The 13578-nt window shown below is 35.9% G+C and overlaps 1 protein-coding gene across 1 annotated transcript; it reads left to right on the top strand.

Moving 5' to 3' along the window:
• Positions 1-7155: 7155 nt before the first annotated feature.
• LOC111377065 lies at positions 7156-8184 on the top strand. The gene has a single exon (XM_023000113.1). The coding sequence runs from the start codon at positions 7234-7236 to the stop codon at positions 7819-7821; it is 588 nt and encodes a 195-aa protein (XP_022855881.1). The 5' UTR covers positions 7156-7233; the 3' UTR covers positions 7822-8184.
• Positions 8185-13578: the final 5394 nt, after the last annotated feature.

Genomic DNA, 13578 nt, shown 5'->3' with positions numbered 1-13578 from the left:
ATACAAGGATTTTTTTAGTTTACATACTTTATTTTCTTCATTCCTTTCACAAAAACCTGGTGGTAGTGTCCTGAAAACTTCTTCTAGTTCCTCATTCAGGAATGCATTCTTAATATCAAGTTGTTGGAGAGGCCAATCCAGATTGGCAGCTAATGATAGGATGACTCGAATTGTGTTCAACTTTGCTACATGTGCAAATGCTTCTGTGTAATTTATGCCATAGGTCTAAGTTTATCCCTTTTCAACCAGACAGGCTTTATACCGTTCTATAGTTCCATTAGCTTTATATTTCAGATTAAAAACCCATTTGCATCCAATGGGTCTCTTTCCCTTCAGTAATTCCATCACTTCCCAAGTTTCATTTTTTTCTAACGCCTTCATTTCTTCCACGAGGGCTTCTCTCCATTTAGGTGTTTCCAAAGCTTCCTGGATATTTTTCGGAATTTTTGTATTATCAAGGTAATGTGGGAGAAAGATCGATTTTCAAGAACTGATCTTCACTTAGATTCTCCCCTTGAAGAGAGATTCTTTGAAACTAAGGAATTTTCTCAAGGAATGTGATGTCAAAACTAACAAGAACCCGTTTTCTGATAGGATCATAACATTTATAGCCTTTTTGTGTAGGTGAGTATACAATCAGTACACACTTAAGTGCCCGAGGATCTAATTTATTTCTATAACGAGAATGGATATGGACAAATGTTGTGCACCCAAACACTTTTAACAGTGAGTTTGAGTTAAGGTGAGAGTTAGGAAAGAGTTTTTGGAATTTTTGGAGGTGAGATTCGAATTTAACAATGCGACTTAGTATTCTGTTTATCAATATGGCATCTTCCCAGAATGTTTTTGGCATATTGTAGTAAACATTAAGGCACGAGCAACTTCAAGAAGATGTCTGTTCTTTCGTTCAGCAACCCCATTTTGTTGGGGAATATCGACACAATAACTTTGGTGAATTATCCCATTCTCTTGAAGATAGTTCTTAGAGTATTGTTGAAATATTCTGTGCCATTGTCTGTGCGTAAAATTTGAATTCTTGTTTGAGTTTGGACCATTAAATGAAAATTGATAAACATAGAATGAACATCAGTTTTGTCTTTTAGTAGATAGACCCAACAGATTCGAGTATGATTGTCGATAAACATAATGGACCATTTTGTGTGGGTACGATTAGGTGTTCGTGAGGGGCCCCATAAATCATTGTGAATCATAGTTAATAGTTTAGAAGGTTTATATATTGAGTTTGGAAAAGAGGAGCGTTGATGTTTTGCCAGTTCACAAAATTCACGATGAAGGTTATCACGAGTTTTATATGAAAGGCAATACACGTCTCAAATATTGAAAATTGGGGTGACCCATTCTATAATGCCATAACAGAATTTCACTACTCTTAGGGACAAATGCAGAATCATAGCTAGCAAATTGGCGTTGTTTACTCACATTAATCTCGTCAAAGTAGTAGAGTCCCTCACACTTCTTAGGACTGCCAATCATCTTACCCGATGATAGGTCCTGAAAAACATAGCGAGAAGGAAAAAATTTAGCAGAACAATTATAATTTTTTGTCAATTGACTAACGGATAACAAATTGTAAGACAATTTTGGAACTTGTAGAACAGATTCGTGCATTAATTGAATGAGAAATTTTAATACTCCCTTTTCCTGCGACTGGAGAGAGTGAGCCATCGGCAATTTTGACTTAGGTTACCAGCACATGGCGAATATGTGGAGAATAGATGGTGAGAGTTCGTCATGTGATCGGACGCACCAGAGTCAATGATCCAGGGAACTTTAGATTGTGTGATAGTGCTTAAAGCTTTTTGAAGATTATCTTTGTGAGCCAATGAACTTGACAGATTGTGTGTAGAAGGCTGATCGGATGTTTGGAGGCTAGAGTACATTTGATAGAGTTGCTCCATTTGTTCAGAACTGAATGTACTATTTGGAGAGGAATTAATTGTTGTCTCAGCTTAATATCCTTAGCTCTTAGCCTTTTGTCTTGGTTTCCAATCTGTGGGCTTTCCATATATTTCCCAACAAGTATCTTCTTTGTGTCCCGGCCTGCAACAATGTTCATGCCAGGGTCGTCCCCGTTGTTGGTTATGAATTGACGCATTTGTCATTCCCCGAGATGATAGGCCTGACATTCCCAATCCATTTCCAAGTGCTGGTCCAGATCCTGACCTATAATTAGCTTCTATTTCTGGCCCATTAATTTTTGAAGAAAGGGGTCTAGTTTTGAACGCATTGCCTTTTGAAAATAAAGGCCCAATTTCGAACCCAATACTTGTAGGCCCATTAGCTTTAAAAAGTTCTGGCCCATTATCCTTCACAGACAAGGTCGACATCTCGCTTTCTTCGGTCGCCTCCTTCAGCATAATCTGTCTTCGCGTCTCTTCTCGACGTACTTTCGAAAATACCTCACGTGTCGAAGGTAGCTGTTGCCGGCCAAGAATTCGGCCTCTCACATCATCTAAATCGCGATTCAACCCAGCAAGAAACTCATATACTCTTTCATTCTCCACTTTCTTTCTGTATCTGCTACTATCGCCTGGTAACTCCCATTTTTCTTCGAGGCTTAAATCTAGTTCTTGCCTGAGGTTAACCATCTCCATATAGTACTCCGTGACTTCTCTTGATCCTTGTTTTGTCTGCCATATGCAAGTCTTAATTTCAAAAATCTGTGATGCGTTTTCAGAGTCGGAATATGTTTCTTTCACAGCTTTCCATACATCCTTTGTTGTTGGAAGGAACAAGTAAGTTTTCCTAATGGACGGCTTCATGGAAATCACGAGGCAGGCTATTATCATTGAGTTTTCAGATTTCCACTTTTGAAGGAGGGCAACATCCACCGGTTTTTTTGTCTCGCCGGTAAGGTAACCAAGCTTACCCTTTCCATCTATCACCAATTTAATTGATTGGGCCCACTCTTGAAATTTTTTTCGTTGAGTTTCTCAACTGTGAGTTGGAAAGATGAGTTTTCGAGTCCATAGGATCCCATTGAAGATTCTGCCTCTGTTCCAAGTTGAGATGTTTCAAAGATTGACTCTTTGCTGTTGATGGTGGAATCAGCCATTGATACTTAGGTTATAGGGACGTTGGCTTTGATAACATAAAGACAGAATTAGGATATGAATAATCCTATATGAGTTTTATTCAATGATATGTATATGAATTTATAATAGAATGAAGGTAACATGAAAGGAAAGATAATCTCCTAATAAAGGAAAGAAAAAACTTGCCTAACTAATTGTTATTTAAACAAGGTATATAATCAATCATAATATACAATAATAAAGTCCAAAAATTTCAGATTTCTTCACCCGTGACATCACCACCACCATGAAAGCATATTTTGATTGTTCATAGCCCACATTTTGCTCGATGCCACGACCCATAAGAGATAGTTTATGGGATCGATTTATGGTAATTATTATTTATTATATTCGAAATTTTTTTATATTCATTAGGTCCATGATTTGATTTTTTTTATTTATATATAAGGATAAATATGTATGGCCGACTGCAAATACTATCCATGTGTATGACACATGGAGGGTCACAGTGAAGGACAGATTTAAAGATATGATATGAATGATGCTTGTGAGACAAGTTAGTTTGATAATCCTGCTGATTGGAAAGGACATGACCGGTGTTGGATAAGAGTGGAGTATTGGGATAGTCTTGTAAATTATTGGAATACTGAAAAATGGAAAAAAAAAATTGTCTTGCACAAGGACAGGATGGTGAAATGAAGAAGCATACTACTGGTTCAGTCTTCTTTGTGATTACTAAGAAGAGATCGATATATTTTTTTCATTCTATTTCTATTTTGAATTTTAAAGTTCATGTGTATTTTCAACTGATTGTGATTAATGAGTTGCATGTTTTGGGAGAAGGATATGGATCGTCCAATGTCCCAATTAGAGTTTTCAATCATGTTTACGGGAAGAATCACGGACTTGGCGATTTTGTTGATAAAAAATCCAAGCGAGTTCATGTAAGTACAATTAGAGTTCATGTACTTCATAGTTTGTTCATATAGTTAGTAAGAATTTTTATTTTTCGTAGGATACTTATAAGACATCAATCAAGTCCAAGTATGGCACTGTTAGGGATAATCAACCTGAGTTCGATCCTAATTAATGGATCGATGCTGTCAACGGTCCATCTAAAGGTCGTGTTTATGGGTTTTGTCATAGACAACTTGCTTCACTTGTTCTTGGTACTCCCACTTCATCTAGACGTTCAATACTTGCACGTGATGAAGAGGTGAATAATTTGAAGTCAGAACTAGCAATTGCACGAGATACAATAGATGGAAACGACACAAAGATTGATGATCTCATTGTAAGTATTGAATGAGTTGAAAGAAATCAGGAGATCGAGATGCGAAAAACAGTGCGAAGCATGCTCGGGGAACTAAATGTTCCTAATTTTCAATTTCCTTCTAGCTCGGATCACGAAATGATGATGTGAGACATGATATTTGGAATTTGGAATTACGATGTAATAATTTAATCTATTAGAGCTTTAGTGTATTTTGACAAATTTGATTATTTAATGCATCTTGAAATAAATAATTATTAATTAGTGGGTTGTATAAATTTTTAATTATTTTTATTTAAAAAATAATAAATTAAGATTCACCAACGGCAAAGGTATTGAAGTATCAAAATATAATTGTAGTAACGGATGGTTTGTTGGTCAAATATTCAGTTTGTAATACCCATTTTTTTCTAATTAGGGAATATCCGTTGGCAATTACAAAGTCTTTACCAACAGAATGTCCGTTGGTAATGAAAACACTTTTACTAACAAAATTTCCGTTGGCAACTATAAGGTTTTACCAATCAAACTTTTGTTGACAATGAAAGATTTTTACCAATAGAATTTTCATTGGAAATGACAAGATTTCTACCAACGGAATTTTTTGTGGAAATGACAAGGTTATTACTAACCGAGTAACGGGCTGTCCGTTGGCAATGGAAAGACATTCACAAATGGAAATTCAGTTAGTAAAATTAATATACTATCAGTGACCCTTAATTAGCAATGGATTTTCAGTTGGTCTTTTTCCATTGGTGAAGACTAGTAGCAACATATATTGTGGCATCAGGAATGGAAAATTCGTGCCTGAAGTCATGTTTTTTTAGTAATTGGTTTATTATTATTATTTTGGGCTCTATTCCTTTAACTAAATTGGAAGGCTCCCAAATTCGGCGATAAGAGCAAGGGTGGGTGAATCCTTCATTGGTTCGTCTCCAATCAACCTTGGTTGGCCAAAAATTAGCCCAGGAAAGAACCGGCTAAAATTAGGAACCATTCTTTATGGCAGACAAACGGAAACAGGAGACTAGAACTATCTATTCCCACTTAATTCGTGGAAAGCTAGTTCTAAACGATGTACGCCCAAGGACGATACCACTTTTTCTTGGTGTCTCTGTCATGCTTTTTGTCATCGTGTGTTGAGTTACGTTCTTGGATTGCTTTTCATAACCGTCATCACTATCGTCTTCGATGGACGCCAACAAATGTAAGTACAATATCAATCAAACAAAGTTAATATTTACTTGATGGATGTATCTATTTCAAAATTTTGATCGAGTTACGTTATATTAAATCAATCATCAATCTTAAAAGAAATATTGAATGGACATTTTTTTTCCCAGCATCACATCTATAATTCAATGTTTAGTCACTCATTGCAATACTCGTCTTGATTAAATTAATTGAAGCTCTAATTTTGAGAAAAAGAAAATTATGAAAACATCCACTTTGAGGCACCTCCAAGAATAATGTGAATTGATTTGATATTAAAGTGTTTTTGTAATTACCACTTCTTTTCTCGTTCTCGTGATGTATTAATTTGCGTTCCTTTTGATCCATGCATTGTTATATGGACACAATAAAAAGAAGAAAACTTTTATCACTTTATTAATGAGAATATTTCCTTTATTTCTTTCATGAACTTTATATAAATAGAATCCAATAAAACAAACTATAAGAATGCATCATAAATGGATACTATTTGCTGTCCCGTGATGAGAATACGATATTTCATGGATTTTAAATATATGTATATTAATATTCAGTTGACGTGGTCACTCATTAAACTCGAGCTAAGGTTTTACCTCATTTTATTAATTTTTATGTCGTTACCATTATAATTTACAGAATAAGTAATTTTTATTAAAAATTTTAACGTGGTTAGTTATAAACAAATTAATATTTCTTTTAATTTTTTTTTAAATTATAAACTACATACGTGTGACCTTATGGTCTATAATATGAACTCATTCTCATTTCTTCATCTTTCAATCATTTTCGTTATGAAGTTCATGGAAAAACCATTGAACAAAATTTTAAGCAAAATAAAGTCGATCAATTTGGAGCTAGGCCTTCTTTCACTCTTTACGGTTATAAAAATAATGATTATTGAAAATAGGATTGACTAGCGAGTTATCTATTTTCCATTTCCGTTCAAAAAAAAATTTGTGTTTCTGCGGAATTGAGTCCCTAAAAAATGGACAAATCATGTGGAGTCTCAACCTCCACTTTGATATGTTACACTTAAAAGTAGTAAGTTTAGATCAAATAAAGTAAGTCCATTTTCACATGCATATCTTCTCTAACCTTCTTCACTAGACGACACTCGACCAAGATGAGATAATGACGCCCCCCAGGGTACATCCCAACTGGCAAAGATGAGAGCGCTTCAAGGCTGGCAGATCAGAGGTCGTGAGTTCGATTTCTGGAAGGTTCTTGGAAGGTAGATATTCTCCTGGAAGGCAGGAGCTCTACTGGAAGGCAAGGTGCAAAAATGGGAAATGGCTTGCTGGACACTTTGGCAGATCAGTTGGAGGGGGGGCTCTTGAGCACTGGTCAGTTTGGGGCACAACCTGCGGTTTAACCTGTCTGTAGCTTGAGGGGCCAAGGTGTAGATTCCAGGATTTAGTCACTGTAAGGTGGATATCTGGATATCAACAAAAAAAAAAAAAAAAAAAAAAGATGAGATAATGACTCAAAAAACATGTTTCTTGCCATACTTTCTGATTAACAAAAAAACAGTAACTTGTGGTCCACACACTTTTGCTCCTAGGTAGTGTTCATGAAAGTTGTAACCTAGTATAAATTAGAACTTCTGCACGCTAATTTATAACATGCTTCAAATCCGAACAAGATATCATTGATCATATATTCATATATATTGCAGAGTTTTAGTCCATTTCCATGGCACCAAACAGCCTCGGAAATTCATCGAAAAACAGCATGGTCCATCACAAACCCTCAAGACTCTCATTTGAGAACCTCCAAAGAACAGTTTCAGACATCTCATTCCAACTCAATGAACTTCTAACCAGAGAAGAAAAAGAATCAGAATCTGCTGCTTCTAAGGTACTTACTCTTCCCCCAGTATCCGAAATCGAAGATGCCAAGTGCGAGTGCTGCGGTATGTCCGAAGAATTCACCCCAGAATACATAAAAAAAGTGCGCGAAAAATTCTCGGGGAAAATGATTTGTGGGCTGTGTTCAGAAGCAGTGAAGGAAGAAATGGAGAAAAACGGTGGAAAAAGAGAAGAAGCATTGAAAGAGCACATGAATGCATGTGTGAAATTCAATAGGGTTGGGAGAGCATATCCTGTACTGTTGCAAGCAAAAGCCATGGGAGAAATTCTGAAGAAAAATAGGGCAAACTCCCTTAGTCCTAGAGAGAAGGGAGAGGGGGTCGGGCTGCAGAAGAAAGGTGGGATTGCTAGGAGTTCAAGTTGTATTCCAGCAATTATAAAGGAGATCAATACTGATAATATGGTGAAGTGAGTTGCAGAAAGTCATGTATTGACAAGAGAGATAGGGGGGGTTTGTGTCTTAATTTGTTGGATTACTTGTGCTGATTAATGGAGTTTTAGGGTAACTTAAATAATTAACTAAAGACCTTTTATTTGTAGAGCGTAGTTCTTAGATTAATGTATAATTAATCACTGTGTTATAGTATGATTATGAATATCTCTCTCTCTCGGTATAACAATGTGTAACAAATCAATGATATTTTCCCGATGTTTAGGGATTATTTCTTTATAGTTTGGTCCTGTAATTAGTATAAATGTTTCCTTTCGTAGTTATTTGTAACAATTTTCTCTTGTAAATCATAAACCAAAATATAGTACAAATTCTTGTATTTCTTACGATGATTTTGTCTCAGTTTCCTTGAAATCATAGTTCATAATTAGATATATTGTATAACTTGTGTTCATTGTATTCGTCAAAATATTTAACCAAAAACCATAAAAAAAATATAGAAAATTAAGCATATATTTTTTCAATTTGACTCTCTCTCTCTCTCTCTCTCTCTCTCTCTCTCTCTCTCTTACACACACACACGGTCAACTTACTATGTGAAACTAAGTTGAGTGATTTTTCAATAAAGGAAATGAAATTAATTAAAGTTGATAAATTTTTAGAAGGTCTTCTGAGCGATTGAGACTTGCATAATATTTATTTCGTTTCATTTCTTGTTTTATTTTTAAATTTATATTTGATTTTTATAGATTGTGCATATCCACACATATGGACACGAGATAAGGCTAAGATGAGCTAGAAGAATTGTATGTATAGTGATCTTACTTCGTTGATACATGCAAATGATCATTTTTCAAGAGAATTGTTGAATATTGGTTAAATAAATCGAGAATTGAAAATTGATTAAAGTGACTTCGTATCGACTTCGACCAAATACTCAAAAACTCGACTCAATCCGTTTAGGCAAAATTGTTTAGCACTTCGCCGCTTCGGGGAGCACAAACGGGGATCGACCTGCTCGGTCAGGTCGTGGAGGTCGAGGGGGCAGCGCCCCCCGTGGGGGCTCGAGGGTAACGCCCCCGAAAGAGAATTTAGATTTCTCTGCATGTATTGAAGGATATATTTGGCATTTCGAAAACCAATATCGGATGAATGAGAAATTACGAAAAAGGACGAAAATCAGGTCAAAATATTTGACCGTGCGATCGTATGGTTGGTAAACCGCGCGATCACACGTCAAATTCAATTCCGATTTTTTGAGTAAAACCGTGCGACCGCACGGTTGTCCCGTGAATAGACACCTTTTCATAAAGATGCATTGTTTGGAAATGGTGCATGGTTTAGCCTTAACCATTTCGTCCATACCCTTTCATGGTCTATAAATAGGACCCTTTGGGTGTCCTATTCCTCACAATTTGATATGCAAAACATTTCTCATCCTCTCTTCTATCCAAAATCAAAATCATTTCATTTATTTTGATTTTCCTTTATTTCATCCTTGGAGTACATAAGCCTAAATTTGGTTCGTTGTACTTGTGTTTTGGAGTGCTACAAACACAAGTGTACCCGTTGTATCTTGGGAGTCGATTGCAGAAATCCGTAGGCACCGTTGCGGGGCAAATTCGACTTAAGGACAAAGAGTCAAACTCTTGCCTCGACTTTGTCCCTACTTTCTTCTTCTTCTTGTTTGTGTTTTCTTTGCCGTTACTCTGTCCAATTTTCGGCACGGATTTACAAACCATCATTATGCTTATTTTGGCGTCACTATTCACAAAATTCCTCCAATAAGAATCACTCGAAAATTTAGACTAAATTAAAAAATAATTCAATAGAAAAAGTAAAGGGAAATTAGGCAGATTTGAATAATACCCTATTAACTAATTAAAACATTTAATTATGTAATTAATACATTCTAAACTCTCAAAATTACGGAGTCCAAATTATATTCATGATTCCAGTGAGCTCCCAGAGAGACTCTCCTCCTCACCCACGAGTCCATCGACTCTACTCTGCTTTGTAACTATGTGATTTTGTTTGGACGAACTTGTGTTATATATTTATTGTTTTTCACCCTATTATGGTCAGATCTATGGTGAAAATAAGTTGAATCTACTATTCAAATTCAAAATCGGACGAGGAAAAACATTGGACTACTGAACAATCTTCAAATTAATGTCAAAGCCTTATAAATTGAAGGTAAAGTTCAAATCTTATCATTTGAGTAGCAGATAGAAACTATTGTGCTGAGTAATGAGAAAATTTACAAAGCCTATTACGTATTGTCAAAACAATACTTTCCGAACTAGGTCTCGAGTAGATTTGATTTTGATACAAATTTTATAGCTTTGCATTGTTATGTTGAAGTTTCTGTCATGTGTTGTACCTGGATTCTAGAAAATTTCTGGAACTTTAATACAAGTTTTGAAGTTTTTCAACTTTGCGATGCATTAAAAGGGACGCATTGGGAAAACTTAATTAGACTATAGATTAAATTGTATAATGGATAAAATTTGTCAAATCCTGCTTTTGATGTAAATTATATTGGATTATTATTAGCCACTTGTATAGTCTTAGCCCAATCACATAAAATAGGAGACATGGGTTCAAGAAATTTCTATTGTGGCTTTCTATGAGTGATTTCTTGTAAAATGTGATGATGGTGTATATGGATTCAACTTCTTGGCTAGGCACATATACAAGATGCTATGCAAATTAGCCACCAATTGTTCTGCAAAATGCTCCAGTCACATTTTCAAATGATTGATTATCGACATATAACGAGATAGTTACCATGTACTACAGCCTCCAGCCACACAACTTTCTTGCGCTAAAGCCTCCATTAGCTGTTGTTAGTACAACTGTTGTGTACTATAGTCTCAGGTCATCATCGTTGAAGTTGTCAGAGAATGTTTAAGGTTATTGATAGCTACAATTGTGGCAACCACAGGCTGCTCCATCTAGTTTTGCAAATGGGTTGAAGTGATTCCAATTTTATTGCCTTTATTTGAACACAAGTTTATCATTCGAGTCTTTCTTTATTTGAATGATGCAGCTGCACCCTCTGGCAATAACCTTTTAGATGCAATAGGATCGATACTAGACAATAAGGAAACATTGCATTCTAGCCTGCAGTCACCATTAAGAGCTAATTTCTCTAGCATACATTTATTTAAAGATCCATAAATTGAATTCTTTCGAGTTCTTTTGTTATATTTTGTAGGGAAATTTACCAAAATGTCACTTTTTTTGAAAATGCACAAAAAACTTTGATGTGCACACAATTTGTACAAAAATGTCACTTTCTTGTTGTCAAATGTCTAAATTACCCTTAATTTGACTTTTTTGGAGCATTTAATGCTCCTTCATGATTGCTTTTCAAAACAATTAATGTTGTGACTTGATTGTTTAATTTGTATATTATAATCGTTGAAAATATGAATATTATATTGTCAAATACGAATTTAGTTAATAAAAAATGAATATAAAATACTTCAAAACCCTAGTTAACATTAAAAAAACAAATTTATTGTCAAACAAACCCTTATTTCATTCATCATCTTCATCCATTTTCTTCTTCCTGAAAAAGACATTACTTCATCCATCTTCTTCATCTATTGTCAGTTGTTACGAATTGTTTATATTTTTATGTAATAGTTTACTTTTTTTTTTAGAATGTTATAAACAACATGATGGTCTTGTTTTTTTAATATTCTTGAAGGAAAAACATACTAAAAATATTTTGAAAAATGTGAAGTATTTCATATTTAATGAAGCATTAAGTCATTTATTTCTGGAAATAGGTTGTGATGTTGTAGTTGTTGTAGTTGAGAAATGATTATAAGCATTAATACCAAACATATTTGAAGCTTCTCGGCAGTTCCGACACTTGAACCGTCGAACTCGACATGTTGAAACTGTTGGGATCGACATTTGAACTGTCGTACCCGATATTTATAAACTGCCGGGATACATAAGTAAACTGTCGAATTGGAAAGCTGAAAATTCTTGACACCCTTAATTTGACATTGTAGTATTGCACAGGTTTAAATATTGGAACGTGTCACTTCCATGCTATTATATAGTCGACATTTTGATTGCGCATAATTCTTATCGTTGCACTCCCAACATTTCAGGTATGAACAATAATTTGAGATTCATCGTGTTGCACGGGGGGAAGTTTGTTTACGTGAATGACGAATGGAAGTAAACTAGGGACAAAAGCACTTCCATTTTAGTGCCGAGCAGTATCACACTACCGGGGCTATTGTTACGGTTGAACGAGAAACTTGGTATTTTCGATCTGCGCACAAAATTTGAATTGAAGTTCAAAGTTCCGAACAAGAATATACCACCGGCCGAAATACTCAAAGATGAAGATGTAAATTGGTACATATCAGTTCATAAGGAAACTGCCCTCTGCAATACGACTTTGGAAACTGGCCTGCCAAGTGTTGAAATGGAGAGGGATACAAATTACAACCAACAATTGTTCGCCGCAGCGGAAGATCACCACACCGTACAGGACGACGAGCTCAATCATCAGCAAAGTGTCCCAAACAATAATGCAGCGAATACTCCAATTTTCGATGTTCGGACTGCACCATTACATGAGATGGTCGACGATCCCTTACATGGTACAAATACTGGTAATATTGCTGACGTTGACAAAGAACTATTATCGCATTCCAAAAGTCCGGATACATGCGACTGGATTTCCACTGTCAATACGCCGGATCTTACCGAAAAGGAAATATTTTTTACCAAGAAAGAGTTGTACTCGAGAATTCGTCTACTTGCGTTGCGAGAGAAGTTTCAATTTCAGGTTAGCAGGTCAAGCCAAAAAATGTTAACCGTTGTATGTGCCGACGATAATTGTAAGTGAATGTTACGTGCTTCGAGTGTGAAACAGTCTGCCATCTTCATGATCCGCAAATTCAACAATGTGCACACATGTTCCATAGATTATCATCGTTATGCACATCGACATGCCACTAGTTCTGTAATTGCTGAGCAGATTATGGGAAAATTGGATAATACGTAAGGATCGTATGATCCTACCGCTATTGCTCGTGATATGGAGCGTGAGTTTGGTGTGAAAATTAGTTACCATCAAGCACGTAGGGGAAAGGTCGCTGCTTTACATATGTTACATGGTACACCGGGTGACAGCTTTCAAAAACTTTCTTCGTACTGTCACGTCCTAGGAGAGAATAACCCGGGGACAGTAACGCACATCGAAGTAGATTCTCGTAACAGGTCTCACTACCTTTTCCTAGCTTTCGGTGCAAGCATTCGGGGTTACCTGCACTACATGAGGCCTGTTATTTGTGTTGACGACAGTCACTTGAAAGGTCCGTACAAAGGTACCCTTCTACTGGCAACTGCCCAAGACGCCAACAAACATATTTATCCGTTAGCGTGGGAGATTGTTGATGCCGAAACGAATAGATCGTGAATGTGGTTTTTATCAAATTTGAAAGATCTTATAGGTGACCCGAACGAATTGATGTTTGTTTCGAACAGGAAAAATAGTATTGAAAATGCCATTACCCACCTATTTCCTCGGGTTCACCACGGGTGCTATGTTTGGCATATGAAAAAGAATTTAATCCAGTGGTACAACAATGCAAGTTCAATATTTCTATTCAAAAGAGCCGTAAGAACATACCGGACCGAAGAGTTTGAAAGACTTATGGGACAGTTTCATAGGGTTAGTGTAATAGCATACGGGTACTTGGAGCGAGCAGGTTTCCCATTTTGGTCACGTGCACTATTTAT

The sequence above is a fragment of the Olea europaea genome, unplaced genomic scaffold, assembly GCF_002742605.1.
Source record: "Olea europaea var. sylvestris unplaced genomic scaffold, O_europaea_v1 scaffold1602, whole genome shotgun sequence".
NCBI lineage: Eukaryota > Viridiplantae > Streptophyta > Magnoliopsida > Lamiales > Oleaceae > Olea > Olea europaea.
This window is presented reverse-complemented; position numbering and strand designations above follow the sequence as displayed.